The sequence below is a fragment of the Apus apus genome, chromosome 12 (genome assembly GCF_020740795.1).
Source record: "Apus apus isolate bApuApu2 chromosome 12, bApuApu2.pri.cur, whole genome shotgun sequence".
Classification (NCBI taxonomy): Eukaryota; Metazoa; Chordata; class Aves; order Apodiformes; family Apodidae; genus Apus; species Apus apus.
Genome location: NC_067293.1, coordinates 1,930,904 through 1,948,131, shown reverse-complemented (window position 1 = coordinate 1,948,131; position 17,228 = coordinate 1,930,904). Strand labels below are relative to the sequence as shown.

General features: G+C 46.8%; 1 protein-coding gene across 1 annotated transcript in view; it reads left to right on the top strand.

Annotated features, from left to right (window-relative positions):
* The window catches only part of NEXMIF (neurite extension and migration factor), a 155,613-nt gene extending 149,127 nt beyond the window's left edge, over window positions 1-6,486 (top strand). Inside the window, exons 4-6 of the mRNA XM_051630644.1 lie at window positions 1,222-5,506; window positions 6,262-6,374; window positions 6,422-6,486. Of these exons, the coding sequence (XP_051486604.1) occupies window positions 1,222-5,506; window positions 6,262-6,374; window positions 6,422-6,486 (4,463 nt within the window). The remainder of the gene's footprint in view (window positions 1-1,221; window positions 5,507-6,261; window positions 6,375-6,421) is intronic.
* Window positions 6,487-17,228: the final 10,742 nt, after the last annotated feature.

Here is a 17,228-nt window from a genome sequence, read left to right as displayed (position 1 = left end):
GCTCTCAGCTCTGAGCTGATTTTTATTTTATTTTCCTTCTGAAGTGGAACTTCACTGGTTAATTTGTTTTGGTGCTTAAGGAAAAAGATACCACCTCTGCATTTCTGATATAAAAACTGGTGGGAAGGCCTGAAAAATGAGCTTTTTTATTGATTTGTTTTTTAACCCTTTTTGAGGAGAGGGAAGCAGCACAGATTTCAGGCAAGTCAGTCTGTTTTTTTCCAAGCCATGCATGTTGGAGATGTTTACAGACCTTGCACTGCACTTCTGCTTTGATTTCTGCAGTGTTTGGGAAGTTGTGTGAAGTCCTTAAAGCACTTCATGGCTCCAACTGCAGCCTGATGGTACTGGCTGAAGGCTTCACCCATGGCTTCATCCCTAAGGTCTCTGTTGGACAAAAGCACCGGGAGCTTTTGGGATGAGATTCAGGGGATTTTGACTTTCTCTCAGTTTTAGGCTTGGCACAGACAGGCAGCCCTCCAACACATACCATCCACTGAGGTAGATAAAAGTATATTCCTAACTTTATTCTGCCACAAAAGAGTGTGACCAGGTAAAAATAAAAAGTCCTTAGGTTAAAAAGAAATCCTTACATTATTAAAAAGGCGTCAAAATGTCAAAACCCACAATAACTCTAATAATAATTGCTGTATACTCAGTGTTACTTTCTACCTTCCCTTGGTGTGAACAGTGACAAAAAGACTTACTTGTTTTTTAAAAACAGCCATAACTTTCTGACTCCAAAGCAGTAATGAGGTTCAGGTATGTTTAAGCTGCAGGCACTGCAGGGGGGATGCTTTGTTTCTTTAAGAATTTTATTTTTCCATTAATTTTTTCAACGTTAATGGGAACATTTTTATTAGGCTTGTTTTGTTTTTTAATAACCTTGTCAGATTTGAAAGGCAGTATCCAGGTAACAGTATGTATATGAGGAGGAAAGAACGGATGGATTTGGTGTTTTTTAAATGTACTCTTGTACCTCTTCCAGCAGGCTGCAGAGGGGAGAGCGTTCCCCTCTCCCTTCTGTGCACATCGCCACCTTCATGACATCCAGAAGGGAAGGCTCATGGTCTCACAGGGAGCACTTGAGAAAAGTCCCCACCAAACCCTCGGGAGAAGGGGAGTGGGGTGGCCAGCTGGAGCTGCACCGCCAGGCTTGTAAACCCTCTCTGTTTTTCCTTCTTTTCTCCTTCCCTTTTCCTCCTCCCCCACCCCACCCAGAATCACACATCCTGGATGGCGACGAGAGGCCTTGCAGTGAGGCCGGGGTCCCGTTCCCAGCCTTGACGCCGGCTCCGAAGGAAAGCCAGCGGGCGCTGCCCGCCCTGCCTGCCAAGAAGCCCTGCCTGCTGAGCCCGCCGTCGCCGCTGCGGCTCACCGATGTCCCCGAGCACCCCGCGGATGACTCCTCCGCCCACGCCATCTCCCTCACCTCCTGCGTGACAAAGGGCATGAGCTCCTGGTCGCTGCCGGGCGAGTGCGAGAAGGCTCCTTTCAGCATGATGGAGCCCGGGGGGATGTCGGCGCTGACGGGCGACTGCTTGATGCAGCCGAGCCGGACCTGTCTGGGCTGCTTTATTGAATCAAAGGACGGCATTGATGCGGAGCCGGGAATAAGCTTGAAAGTAGGGGATATAAATAGGGATTATGACACCTGTTCAGTCTCTGATATAGGGATTCACTGCATGAGCACAGGAGAAACCATGAGATATGGGGATCAACTGCTTTCAGACCAGCTTTTAAGCTTCCCTATGCATAAATCGAGGGCAGCGGACAAAAGAGATGCAGAAAAATCTGACAGTGATTCAGAGGACCCTACTCAGAAAAATTATTACGAGGGATTACTATTAGACAAATGCAATGGCGAGGAACCTTTACTAACAAATCCCAACCAGGAATGGGGCTATTTTGAATCTTTCATTAGTGAAAGTAAAATTGAGCTGCTTGACCTCTGCTCCAAAAATGAGCTTTCTGTAAATTTGTTTTCTGAGGAAGACGTGGATAATTACATGTTTGATGATGACGATTCCACCTTGGGAAGTGATGTCTGCTCCCTAAAGATTAGATATGAATCTTTTCAGGACAACGTGCGGGAGAAGACCACCACCCTACAAGAGGATGCCCAGTTCAACTTCTTCCCCAGCGTGTTCAGCAACTGCACCAAAAGGGACAACAGGAGCACCCTGAAAAGGGGGGCTGGTGGTGCCACCGACCCTTCTCAATTCAAATCTGAGGAAGGCATCATCTGGGGGGAGGAGGAGGAGGACGGTGAGGAAGAGGATGGTGAGGAGGAGGAGAAAGCTGCCTTAAATAAATCCTGCAACAGCACAGAGATGGTGCAGTACATGGCCCCCAAGAGGAGCCACTTTTTGGACTCGGTGAATTCCACAGAGGATTCTGGGGAGTTCAGTGATGACAGCACTTGCACAGAGTCCTCCTACGATGTGCTGCGGGATATCAAGGACTGCAGCCGGTACCTGTCCCGGGACCACTCCAGCTCCTTCATTCAGCAGAACTATGGGTTGCGGGCCAAGAGGAAAGTGCGCTACAGTGATGACTACCTGTACGATGTGGACTCCATCGAGAACGAGAAGATCCTGGACAAGAAGGAGTGGCTCCCGGATGGGCCCAAGGAAGAAGACGATGATGAGTGGTGCCCCAAGAAACGGCGAAAAGTCTCTCGCAAGGAGCCCCCCGTTATCATCAAGTACATCATCATTAACAGGTTTAAAGGGGAGAAGCATATGCTGGTGAAGCTCAGCAAAGTGGATGCCAGTGAGACAACTGTTACCCTAAACGAGGAGCTGCTCAGCAAATACGAAAAGCTGGCCCCACTGAAGGGCTTCTGGCAAGAGAGGCAGCAGAGCCGGCTGGATTTGCTCAGATCGTCTCTCTACCACAAGCAGAATTTCTATCTTAACGGCTCAGATGCTTCATTCCTCCCTCACCCACGGAAGCGAAAATGCAAGCTAGCAAACCGGCACCGGATTCAAAGAATTAAAGCCATCGAGCAATCAGTGAACAAGCTGGGCTCTTGCTCCTCTGATAACAAGCAGCCTTGCAGCAGTAAAGAGGACGTGGGCCTGAAAGGGCTGCCGGTGTTAGCCATCGCCACCCCTGGCTGTGCCAATGGATTACATGGGAATGACATCATGGGCATTGCTGCCGTGAAATGCAAATCACAGGAGCGGGAGCACAAGGGGACGGAGAGGAAAGTCCTCCGCAGAATCAAATTCAAAAGTGAAGCCAGGTTGAAATGCAAGAAGATCAAAGCTGCTACCAATACAGCGGAGGGCTCCCCGGTGCTGGAAAACCAGGAATCTGCAGCGCGTCTGAAGGACGAAACTGTTCCTTGTGCTTCAGACAGCTCCCATCTCCCGGAGTGCCATGAGGATAAGCTTGCTAAAAATTCTCCTTTCCTACCATCCACCTCCTCTTCAGACAAGCCTCTGCCATCTGCTAATATCACCACCAATGTACCCCTGATCCCCGGAGGGTATCTGCAGACATTGCTAGATGCTTCTGATTTGTCGAGCAACGCCAGTATCTCGTACTTCACCCAGCACCCCCCTGAGCAGCAGCAGCAGCACCCGCTCCCCAGCATCATCCCGGCAGAAAAGCCCTTCCCAGCTCTGCAGCCGGCACAGAGCTGCGTGCTCTCCCCACCCTCCGAGTCCGAGCTGCAGCAGTCTCCTGCTCACTTGGAGATGGAACAGAGCAACTTCAGTAGCGTGTGGCCGCCCAGCAAAGCTGCTGGCAGCAACCACCAGGACTTCCCCAGCGAGCTGGGGGAGGCGGGTGGGCTGCCTGGTGAGTTCGGCGGTGGTGCCGCGGGGGCTGATGGCCTCCCTGCCTCGGGGTACGCTCCAGTCAGTCTGAATAGCAGCAAATTGCTATACCAAAAAAATTACATGCCAGATAGCCAACAAGTGCAGGCTGATGATTCTTATCAGTCATGTCATTTTAATAATGGAGAGGGACGCTTTCATTTCCAACGAGGTACACTAAGTACAGATGATGGCAGGCTCATTAGTTTTGATTCAGTGGGTTCATTGTCAGTTAGTTCTAGCAATTACAGTTCTTTAAGTTTAAAGTCTTGTGAAAAGGATGGCGAGGATGATATTAATGATGATTTCTTGGCCCACTGCAGTCCCAAGCTAGTGATCCAGCAAAGCATAGATGAAATCACCCCATTGAAGGAGTCTACAGACCTTTTAGACATTTCCAACTTCACTCCTGATAAGTTCCGCCAGTCGTCGCTGTCGGAGATGTCCCCTCCAGACACTCCCAGCCTGTCCCCACAGATAGCTAGCTCCGACAGCAAGCCCCTGGGCACCTTAAAGGGCTTTCAGGAGAGCTCCCAGGCCACCATCAACAGCTCTGAGAAGGTCAAGTGGAACTGCGGGGTCCTGCAGTCCGAGGATCAGGCAGATAATGGGTTTGCTTTAAATAATCACCAGTTCCAGTTCCATATGTTCAATGATGAAGATTCTGTCAGCCTCCTCGAAAAGAGTCCATGCTTGTCAACATTTAATGAGCCATCTGGTCAAATTAGCACCAATAGCAAAGTGTCAAAATCGAAGAGGAAAAGTTCATCCAGCAAGAATGTGGGTACAAACCAAAGCTCTTCCCAGAAAACCACCCGGAAAAAATCGCCCAAAACCAACAAAGGAACTGATAAACCACAAGGGAAAAACTCCAGGCAGTCACCCAAATCCACCAGGAAAGGGAAAAATGCTGTGGGAGTCAATGGTGAGAAGGCTCCGGTGGTTGGTGGTAGGGTGGTCAATCAGCTGAGCAACGTGGCCACCACCACTAAGGGCCTCACTGAGAGTACTCAGCATTGCAGCCCCACTGGGGTGAAACTGGGCAAACACAATGGGCTCTCTGGAGAGTGGGCACTGGGAAAAGAGGGAGGCACAGGCTGGTCAGAAACAAGCCTGGGCAACACCACCAACCTCCTGGATGACGATCAGAGGGAGTTTGAGGAACCTTCCAACATCTTGTCCAACATTGCGTCAGGAATGGCGGATGTCCAGAGGTTCATGATGGCCTCCATCGAGCCCTTGTGGGGGCCTGTTGGCCACAACAGTGTTCCAGACATATTCCGGTCACCAGAATCCAACAGCCTGAAACTGAAAACTCTTAAAATTTTGGCAGGGACCTCCCAAGAGTCGAAGAAGAAGGCGAATGGCAGCTCGCCAGGGGTGGCGAAGAACCACAAGTCGAACACCAAGGGCTCAAGCAAAAATGGCAAAGCTGCAACCTGCGACCCTGGTCGCCCCAACTGCTCGACCGGGTACACGACGGACATTCATACTCCCTTTTTTGATAAGAACTATAGTAACCTGAGCACTTTAGGCAATAACGGACCTACCCATAAAAAACTCTACCGTCATAAATCCAGTTCGAAATCACTGAGGGATGAGAACTGTAAAATAAAGCGGACGGACCGCGAACAGCCCCACAAGGACCCACCCGTGACAGCTGCTTTTGAGAAACTGAGGTAATGCTGCACCAAACTGGCTGGAATGCCCCTTAACCTCCCTCCCACCTGCTAAGCCCGCTGTTCCTCAGTTTTTTCCTTCCTGAAAGCAAAAGTTGCATGAAAAAAAAAAAAAGGAAAAAAAAAAAAAAAGACGTTTCCCCTTTTACAGTTTTGGTTGGTTTTTGGTTTTGGGGTCAGGGTTGGGTTGGTTTTTTCTTTGTTTGTTTTAATGTGGGTTTGTTTGGGTTTTTTTAAATGCATGAAAATACTTATTACTTGCAAGCTACCTAAAAGAATGACCAACTTTCTGGCTTGGCTGGGGTTAAAAAAACTAACAAGGCTACTCTTTTCTGCTGTTTGGCTTCTTCAGTTTTTAATTACTTATTTATTGGGGGGGAAAAAAAAAAAAGAGAAAAAACATGATTACACAGTCTTTTTAATGATTTTGACGAGGAAAGACTTTTTTGGGGGGAACATTTTGTAAAAAAATAAACCACAAAAAAAAAAAAAAAAAAGAGAGAGGTTATGCATCCAAAAGCCAAGATCTCGAAACTTAAAAGGCTCTTTACTTTGCAAATGAGAACTCGCTCCTAATTGAGCTTCACGTGGCAATTTTGAGTGCTTTCTGGCCCCCTCTGCTGTTATATCTCCTAACCTGCATCATCTAAAGCTGCATCTTCTGTACCTGCCCGCCTTTAGCGCGTTCGCTCCGTCGTGGTGACTCCAGACGAGCTAACTAAGATGGCATCAAATGTTTGATTTTTTTCCTGCAGGGAATCAGACTCCATTCTTCTTAAAGCAGAAACAACATTTTTGGGTTTTCCTGTATTTGAAGAAGAGACTCCCTTTTCTAGAAAGATGGTTGATGTTGGTTTCTTTCTTTTTTATTATTATTTTTTTTCTTTGGTTGTTTTTTTTTGTTTTTTTTGGTTGTTGTTTTTCTCCCGTCGGTTCCTTTTCGAAATCTGCCTTGTGGTCTGTTGAAATGTAAGTGCTGAAATGAAGAGTTTGAAATTGTGGAAATTTTATTCTTTGAAAGCAAACCTAATCTGGTATTCTCTGTGAAAAGACTGTTTTAAAAGTCATACTGTTGTACAGTAGTTTATGCACTATTACCCACGACAACAAAAAAAAATTGTGCCAAACTATGAACAAGTGACTGTATTGTATATATTTTTACTTCTCTATCAACATTGGGTTGTGAGTGTTTTCTGCAGCTATGCCTTTTGGTTTTACTAGAAACATTCCAGTTGTTAAGTACTAACCACCCCCCTTTGAAAGCACCTGTAACTCCCAAGGAAAACGGTATTGTTCACTTAAACAACTTACCCAAAGTTCTATGGACATGACTAAAAGTGTGCCAAATTTACTTACCTCATTTCATGGATTCACCCTGTGGTTTAAAACTCATAAAGGGAAAAAAAAGAAAAAAATTAAAAAAAAAGAAAAAAGTTTAAAAAAAAAAAAAAAAAAGGAAAAAAAAGGGGGGGGGGGGGGAGAAAAAAGGAACTTTGAAACCAATGCTGGGAAATGGTAAAGTCCTCTCTGTGAAACCATGAGCAGAACAACTTAATGGTGAAATGTTGAGTTTCATTCCAGGAGAGAGCTGAAATGGTGGAGGAGTTCAGAAAACCACTGACGGTAAGTTTGCCAGGAACTCAAGTGTCTGCATGTAGAGACTACAGATCAGCTGCTTTTCGAGTGTCTGTTTTCTTAAAGCAAAACCTGTAGCTGAAGATCATTTGAAATTACATTGCTAGTTCTTTGTATCTCAGTTTTATATATTTTATAAGAACCTGGGATAAATTCTAAAATAGTTATAAAAACAGAACTAATAAGTTTCATACATTTTTTGCTATTTACTTTTCCTTTGAGTAGTTTCTTAAACATTTTTGTCACAGAGCCTGTCACAAGTGCTCTCCTATCATAGCTTTGGTGTTTCCTAAATGTCTAACCTTGTGATGCCAATATAGTTTGAACTTGCAGAAGCAAAGTCATTAGTTTTAAATACTACTCTGAACCTTTCCTTTGATTCAGTTCATAAGATAAGAAAAAAACAAACAACAAGCAACACAACAAAAATGGAGCTATTTGTGATCTTACCAATCAGGGCCGGGTCATACATGACTGGACTTTATTAAGACAGTGTTAATTATTGAATGCGAAATGTATTCTCAAAAAGGCCTTATTTGTAACCCTACTCACCACACCCTCGCCCTCCAAGAGAATAACAAACCCAACAAAGATCTACTTTCCTTGTGCAACTGAGAGCCTGTGCATTTTGCTGCTGATTTCTTATGAAACATTGATATGCAAGAGCTCTGGGAGCGATTGGGAGCAGAGGGACACGAGGCTTGGACACGTTTATGCAATAGAAAACGGTGAGGAAGAGGAGCCTTAATAGCAGTGGCAGAGATCACGTTCTTGCCGTGGTCGTGAGCGTAGGGGTGGTGTTTTGCAGAGGACAGGACTAGACTCGGGTTTTCTTACCAGCAGGTTGGTTTTTTCAGCCTCCACTCAAGGCAAACCAGCAGAATTGTTTGAAGTGAATTTAGCAAAAAAGCAAATGGAGCACTTAAAACTGAAGGGGAGTTGCAAAGTGTCGATTTAGAATTAAAAAGTTTTCAGCGTTCGCAGATCTGGAGGTACAGCTTAGGCTCAGCCCTGCAGTCCTGGAGAGAATAGCAGGTAATTGCATTGCATTTTACTTAACAGATGAAGGAAGGAACTCTGAAAAAATAGCGATTCTGGAAACTATCCTATTATGTTCATTTATTCCATGAAAAAATGAAATGCTGGCGTTGTCTGGAGTGAGTTGCTCCAGATGAGACTGGTCCCTGAGTACCCTGTAGGGTGCAGCATCCCACCCCAGCTCTGGCTCCAGGAGGGATCCAGAAGATGCTCAGGATTTACTTTGGAGAGAAGAGCTGTGTTAGGGCTCCATCCCTGGGCTCCATCCCATCACCTGCAGCCACCATGCTCTCCCTTCTTGCTCCCCCAGCAGCTGTCTGTTCTATCCATAGGGTCATAAGACACCACCAGCTCTGGCCACTGCCCTGGTGCTGGCATATCCCAGTTTTTCAGCATTCCTGACAGGTGCTGCAGGATGAGGGGCTGCTGGCTCCCTTCTTTTGGACGTTCAGGCTGCTACTCCTATGGAGACAGGTCAGGTACAGAGTGGGAATGTGGCAGGGCCCTTATTTTTGACGCAGAACCATCCTTTGAAAGCACATTTCAACTGGCCTGCACTGTGCTTGTTATGCTTGATGTGATGAATGTGGGACTCATCATAAAATACCTTGTACCGAACCAGTAGCAATATTTATTGCATTTGTGAAATGTGCAATAGGGCATGAAGGCATAGAAGGTATTGACTGTTTTACTCTATGATGGAAATCCATGACTACCCAGCTAGGTGTTTCAGGACAGTGTTCATCACAAAGACCAGCTGCCTTGTTTCTCTCTCCTTCACTCCTTCTGTCACTCTGATTTCACTGCCATCTTCAGTTCTCAACCCATGTCCTCCTCAAAAATCTCTGACCTGGGAGATACTAAAGAGCCCAGATCCCTCATGGTGGGGCACTGGCCCTTCTCCATATCTGAAAAGGTGATCTCTCTGCTGACTGACTCCAAAACTCAGAAATTGCCTAGAGCTAAACATTTGCCCTCGTCCCTTTTGATCTTCAGAGACTCATAGAATAGTTTGGGTTGGAAGGGACCTTTAAGGGTCACATCTAGTCCGCTCCTCCTACGGTCAGTTGCAAGGGGCCTTAAGGGTCATCTAGTTCCAGCCCTCCTGCATGGACAGGGACACATCCCACTGGACCAGGCTGCTCCAAACCCCATCCAACCTGACCTTGAATGTTTCACTGATTTCCACCCAGATATGAAGCCATGTGATGTGACCATCCAACCAATTCCTTATCCATTGAACCATCATCAAGTCCATCCATCAAATCCATATCTTTCCAATATAGGAAGGATGTTATGGGGGACCATGTCAAAGGCCTTACAGAAGTCCAGGCAGATGACATCTTTTTCCAGTCTCTGGGGACTTCACCTGACTGCTGTGACTTGTCAAACATTATGGAGAGTGACTTGGCACCTACATCAGCCAATTCCCTCAGGACTTGAGGTCCCATAGACTTATGTCTGATCAGATTCCTCAGGTGATCCCAAACCTAACCTTCTCTTACCACGGGATGGACTTTGCTCCCCCAGTCCTTGCCTTGTGGTTCATCCACCCCAGAGGTGTGGGAAGAGAGGTTGCCAGTGGAAACTGAGGCAAAAAAGCTGTTGAGTACCTCAGCCTTCTTCTGATCCACTGTTACCAGTTTGCCAGTTGTGTTCTTTGACCTTCACTCTCTGGCTGATGTACCTGTAGAAGCCCTTCTTCTCATTCTTTGCTTGCTTTGCCAAGTCCAGCTCTATCCACATCTTGGCCTTCCTGATCCATTCCTATACCCCTAGGCAGTGTCCCTAGACTCTTCCAAGGATACCTGTCCCTGCTCTCACTGCCTTTGCATTTCCTTCTTGCCCTTTAGTCTGACCAGCAGGTCTCAGCTCAGCCATGCTTGTCTCTTGCCTTCCTCACCTGAATTCTTACACCTGGGGATCAAGAGCTCTTGTGCTTTATGAAAAGCATCCTTAAGGACCTGCCAACTCTGTTCTGCTCCCTTGTCCCTGAGGGCAGTTTCCCAGGGTGTTCTATTGACTGACTCCTTGAAGAGCTGGAATTTTGCTTTCCTAAAATTCACCTCCACCTGCCTGTCACTACCACAAGGTTTTCATCACTTCCTACCTTGGTCTCATTCCCAGCCAGACGAGCTCGCCTTTCCACTTGCTCTTCTCATCAGTATTGGTGATGTGTTTTTCACAGCATTACTTCCAGCTGTGGGAGAACTGGGACATCAGTCCCACCCATGCCTGCCCACTACCTGTGCACCCTGGGGCTCCCACAATGGCTCCCATCTCAGCTTATCCTCTTGCCCAGTCCCACTGTACTCCTCTCACATCTTCTAGTTGGGCTCCTGGCTGGTGGGGGCAACTAATCCAAGCCACACAAAAGAAATTTATTCTGCAGCATCCCTTAAAATGTCTTTTCTTCTTTTAACTGGTTTCACTCCTGCTCTAGAGGTGTCCCAGCAGGCACCCTGCAAGAGGACAGGTCTCGGTGATGCTGCTCTCCTAAGCTATGCCGTGCTGGCACATGGTGGCTTGGGCGACTATTGATCACCAGGGAAATTAGGAAGCAGAAACCAGCCACTTGCAAAGGAAGGTCATAAAATCCATCCAAGAGGAGAACAACCCAGGATGGCTCAGCGTGAGCCCCTGGCTCTCCCACCATCTCCCAGCCAGGGGCAGGAGCTGCCTGTGAGGAGGACAAGGGGCACAGGTCTCCTATGGTACAGGGAAAGCATCTGATTCCCTGCAGCAACTGCACTGAGCAGAGGGTGTCCCTCAAAAAGGAACCCTACAGCCACCCAGCAGGAGCTGCCCACCCCCAATGGCCACAGTTTTGCTGGAGGTTACTTGCATATAGAGGTTTTGTAAATAGAAAATTATCAGTGTTTTGGATCTCAGACCTCACTGGAGCCACTTTGCTCTCAGAGTCCTGGAAAAGCAGTTTTTTGAGGCTTTGAGAAGACAAATCTCCTTGGAGCATGGCAGGATCTCCATCTCTAGAAGCCTTGGGTGTGGAAGTACTTGCTGTTCTTTCAGGGGCCTCCTCCACCTCCACATCCCACCACCCCCAGGGTCACCAGCAGTTGGTTGAGCTGCACAGCTTGCAGGAAGTCCTTCAGTGGCCTAACAACCTTGCTAGCTGGTGAGGAGGAAGGTGGAGCCTGGTTCACTGGATTCTTGTGGTTGTCATCCAAAGGGGAAAGGGGGCAGCCCCGTGGCTGCTGCCTGTTCCATAGAACACCCACTGCCTGTTTGTAGCTCCTCATCCAGATGCATGAGGGGTTCTCCTGGGACTGGCACCATGGGGCTTTTCCTGGTTAAGGTTGGACCAGATGATCCTTAAGGTCCCTTCCGACCTGGCATTCTATGATCAGTGATGAGGATTCAAGTAATTTTTAAATTTTTTTTTAATAATCTTACCAGATTTACATCTTGCTTTTCTTTTTTTCAAGCATAAGAGGGTTTTTTTCTTTTGAAAAATGGCTTGAGAGTAATGACTAAGGGACCAGATATAGGCAGGTGTTTCAGAAGGAGGAGGTGAACAGCAGCACGTAGGGTGGTCCCTTGCTGGTGTTGCAGTGTCCTGTCCTGCTGGGGCCAGGTCTGTGTGGAGAGAAAAAGCCAAGGTTGGCTGGTGGCTTTGCCAGACCTTCACCACACAACTTGTTTTTTCAAACAGCAATTGTGGTTCTTTCTTTTTGGCATTATGGCTCACAACAGCCACGAACCAAAACAAGGATGTTGGAAGCAGTTTCATTCTTTACCTGCTGATCCATATTCTCTCTCCAAGGTCCCGCTCCAGCAAAGCACTTAGGTGGGAACTTACTCTGAGTGGTTTCCTGGAGGGCATCCAGCAGTTGGCATTAAGTCAGGAGAAAAGCTCCCTTGAAGTCAGTGTCAGGGAGAAGAGGATCAGGTTCATGGACTTCAGTTGGTGCAGGATCAGGCCCTTGGTCTAACTTTCTCAACTCGGTGTGTTGGACTTTGCCTGTGCAGCTCCCAGGAGGTCCAGTGGAAGTTGCATGGTTCAAGCCGCTGACATCTATTTGAGAATGTGCCTCTTTATCTCTTCAGCATGTGAAATAATGCAAAAAAAAGAAAAACAAAAAAAAAAGAAAAAAAAAAAGGAAAAAGAAAGCAAACAAAGTACAATGTCTGTGGTAGAAGCAAGGCTTTTCAAATCTGTTTCTCAGGTAAACAAGTGACACTAATGACAGTGGAGTAACAGCCATCTAAGGGAATTGGGATCTAAAGCAGGAGGATGCCCTCCATCTCGCAGGATGCTTGGGTTGCCAGACACGTTTACTGAGCCTTTGAACACTTGGTGCGAAAGGAAACGAGAAATAAAATTGGTATTCACCACTACCCTTCGTTAGACAGACAAACGTCCATTTCAAAAGCACAAAGGGAAGACTTAAACCTAAACTAAACCACACACCCGCAAACGAAAGGTACCAGTTAAACTCCTTTTTGTCTCTTACTCCCAGTGGGAAGCAGGGTAGAAATCCAAGGAGCTGCTCTGTTCCGTGCCTGCGGCGCCGGCCGGGGCGTTTCGACTGCTGCCTCCAGAGATGTGAATGTACTGCTCCTTGAGTTCCCTCCCATAGAACTAGAGGCACCTCGTTAGGAAGTTGCTCCTGTTTTATGGTGCTAAAGAAAAACTTTTATTCCCCCCTCCCCCCACCACCTCCTCGAGCATTTAAGAACTATTAAATGGCCCTTTTTATGAATGTAACATATCCATTTCTGTTCCACATTTTACACTGCAATTTTAACATGTTTGGAAATGATTTGCCTTTTTTCTTTTAGAATAAGCTTTATAAATATTCTGTAGAGTCAATTGAAGTATAATTCTTAAGGATCACTCTAAGACGCCTACAAAATCTTGTATATTTTTAAGTGTGCCAATTTGTAAAATATTTTGTAAGTGTATATTTTTCTTAGAAAAGTGCTGTGAAGTGTTTGTATGTGTGAGGTTTCCCTTTTTTTGCACCTTCGGGTGTTAATAAAAGGATGTATACTTAAAAGTTTCTGGTTTTAAAAACCAAAATACAAAGAAAAAAATTAAACTTTTGTTGGGAATTTTGTAATAAAAAGAAATGTTGTGAAAGAGTGTAGTGATATTGTGTAAAGGAAACTGGAAAATTTGTGAGCGCTTTGCTGTTTTATAGATCCTCTTGTAAATTATTCTTGTAATATTTTGGGTTTTGTTGTTCTTGTTGCAAAGGTTTTAAATATTTGTGACTGACTCTGTATGGTGAAAACGTCATATTGTTAACTTGCTGAGTTTTGTTATATTGTTTATGGAATAAATAAAAAAAATTAAAAATCTCATTTTAAGATCATATATGAAGAAAAAATTAAAACTGCCATTTATTGAATATTAGGAATCGTTTCTTTAAAGAAATCATTACTGTCAGAAACACTGAGGACCAGCCCAGCTGCCCCCCCTCTGTTCACACCCCTGATCCTGGCCCACTGCTTAATTGGGCTGATGCTCATTAGAGTGAAGCCCATTAGAGATGGATGGGAAGAAGTGGGAAAAAGCACTGGGATCACTTCTGCCTGAAAGAAGTGTGACTAGTTTTAATTGAGAAATGGAAACCTCCTGGAATTGGCAGAGTTGCAGGTTGGCCTGGTGAGGACACGGGGACGGGGCAGCGCAGCGGGGCAAAGCTCTTCCCAGCCCATGGTGCCTGGGAGAGCAGGGACACTCCCTGGGGACAGCAGGGTCCACATCCCTGGGGACAGCGGGGTCCCCATCCCTGCCAGGGTCCCAGCACTGCGGGGATGCACACCCATGGACTGGCCTTTCCTGGGAAGGAGCAGGTGGGTGCAGTGAGATGTCGGGTGGTTCTGAGTGCTGCTGTCATCACCTCCACTTGCTTGAGGAAAAAGCCTTTTAAAATATGTGTTCCATTTTTTTAAAATTACCATTCCTTTCGCTAGTGCTTGACATCTGGTTTGAGTTCAACCAAGTTGGAATGCAGTGTTTTTTGCCTGATCAGAACACAGAAAGAGAAGATTATCTGTTGTCTGATGAATTTGGTGAGTTTTTTCCTTCTCATTTTGCCAAAGCTCAGAAGCTCTTTTATTTTGCAGGACAGGGTTGTGTGGTTTATCCAGGGCACTGAGAGGGGTCAGAGAGTCTTTGGGTGCTGTTAGCTTGGGCTTAGGACTAGAAAGGTGCTCTAGATGTGGTTACACATACTTTGGGAATTGCAGCTTTGCCATTTTCTAGCTGTTGCAGCACCTGCCGAGGGCAGGTGAGCCCTCACACCTATGAGGGAATTGTTCATGTCTCCCTTTTCCACACAGAAAAGGTGGGATGCCACCAGTGGGGATGCATTGGTTGTTCCCAGGCTTCGGGTGGACCCAGATGCTAGGAGCTGCAGTTTGGGATGGGCTGAGCCCTCAGAGGGATTTGGGCAAGGTCTAACCTTGGAACATTGGCAATAATATGATCTGAGACACTGCTGAACTGCTCATCAACTTGTGCATGTCTAGAAATATGGTGCCCACAGGATTAGGCATGAATTTTCTGATGATGACACATTGGGATGGAGGCAGGTAAATTCCAGCCATGGCCCTGCCAAAGTCCTCAGACACTTCAGGACATCTTTGACTTGCCTTGAATGGGATAGTTAATGTGATGGAAGGGAGATTTGCTCCTCCATCTCCTGTGTCCCTGACCAGTCACTGCACTACTGGAGTATCTCTCAGTAAATGTGCAAACTGTGCTGAAGCCTGTTGATACCATTCAAGTCATCTCTCGTGAAGAGTAACGAGTACCTGTGAAGCTGAGACCGTGTTTGCCCCGCGCTGTGAAGCCGCGCTGCCTCGCACATGGATCTTCACGCGCTGGGGAATGACATGGATTGAATTCCATGTGGAAGCTGAGCTTTCACTCTGCATTTCCTTGTTTGGCTTTTGCTTTAATATAATCCATCTTCTGCAGCAGAGCGTGCCGAGGGAAGATTTGTGATATGCTAAAACCTTGAGGAGCTGGAGTGTGAGAGAAGCAGCGATGGGGAAAAACAATCCAACAGCACTTAAACTAACTGCCCGGTAAGCTCAGCAAAAACCATTAAAAAGGGACAAAAGTGCCAGCCAGCAGGCCCAGGGCTGCATCCCTAGGGACATGTGTGCCACTGGCCCTCCTGGCTTCATTAACTGGAACAAATTAGCACAAGGTGGGAATATTCTTAGAAAATTAGCTGCTGCTGAAGCATTTGCAGGCTGGAGGCCTCTAGAGGGTGTCAGGTAGTGAGTTTAAATTGTGGATGTATCTTTGTCTATTTGTGCAAAAAATGTCAGTGCAAAAATCTGGGAATTGCTTCCTTTGGGTGATCGTAAGCACCTCTCTTAAAGAAATTTTGAACTTAGCAATGACAGTGTTTCCAGGAACAAGGAATTAGGAGGGTGGTTGCAGTGCTGGGAGAGGGTCTGTGGGCTTTGCAGCTGCACACAATGCCAAGGCAGCCTTCCATGTGCTGATGGCCGGACAGAGGCTCCTCTTCCATCTCCACGAAGTCCCAGCCAGACTGCAGACAATGCCTGCCATGGGCAGCACTACAGCATCCGAAGCAGGAATGTCGGGTAGGATTGATCAACTCAAGTTTTACAGTTTTATTACATTCTGGAGTGATGAACTCCAGGAGGAAAGCAAGGGAGGGAAATGAGTAACTGTGTCTCTGGAGTTCGGCTTGGAGAGCAGGCAATAAATAAAGCCCAAAGTCACCCATTGGCTGTGAGGTTAAAACAAAACAAGCAATAGCTGCTCACCAACTGGGAGCATCCCTTCAGGCTGGGGCCTGCCATCCTCATTGTGACTCCCAGTATTTGTTTAATACCATTTCTGGCAGGAATGAGGGATATTTGCAAAGTTTTGCTGGTGTGTGTGACCATGGGCCAAGTCTAGTGGAGCTGGGCTGTGGAGAAAGGACTTGACCATGGCCTGCTGATGTGTCTACTTTTTGGCCCAGGACTGAGCCTGATGGGGCTGCTCCTGTCTATCTGGATGCTGCCAGCCTGAAGCTGGGTAAGTGCCAGACCCTCCTGTGGACTGAAGACATTTGGGACAAGGAGATTTGGGGGATCCAGACCCATTTTCCTTCTTTTCAAAAACACAAAACTTCTTTTCCTCCTTTTGCTTTCCCTTTCTGCTTTAGGCTGCTGTCTAGCCACTGTGGTGCTAGAAGAACCAGACCTCCCCAGCTCATGTCCTGCTGTAGCTCTGACAGTCCCCCTGGCTACATGTCAGATCTCCTTGGACTTCTCTTGGAGCAAATCCCAGCTGCTGGCACTGGAGGCACTGGCAGATGTTCTGGTGGGAAGGAGGAGGTTCAGGCACACTCAGGGCATCAGGTTTCATCCAGGCCCCAGTTACCAACCAAAGATACTCAACCCTGAGCTTAATAAAGCCCAGCTTTAAACCCAACCTAACTTAGCTTTAGTAGCAGCCAACTGACAGATCCCTGCCCTGAAACAAGAGCCATTTCATACCAAAAGCAACCATCACGTTCACCCTGTGAGCCCTTGCAGATTCAGCAGAGAAACCCTTCAGCTCATTGGATTCAGAAACACTGACAGAAAGCCTGAGCCATCCCTCTTAGACCTAGGCCTAGCCATGAAGCCATCTTCAGAGCCTATGTCTTCTTCTGCCCCATAAACACACCTTTCCACCAGTGTCCCAGTTCTGGTGCCTGGGGGAGTAGACGAGGTCTTCCTTCTGTCTCCCACCCTCACACTCAAGGTGGAGACCAAACCTGCCCCAAACTGATCTCAGCCCATCAGGCCATGCAAAACCCAGCAGGTATCCAAGGTGGGACTGTCCTTTCTCCAGCCCACAGCCAAGCTGTGAACATTGCTGCTTGTGCTGCCACGGTCCCAGCACAGCTAATGGCATTCCACTGGCCTGGCAACATCACATCCAAGTATTTTTTTACATGTCATAAAATTCCAGGTAGGAACTTTCAGAATGGGTGATGTGTGGTTTATGTTGATAAATTCTCACAGGCTTCCCCAGTCAAATTGCTGGGTTTTGTGGGATTTC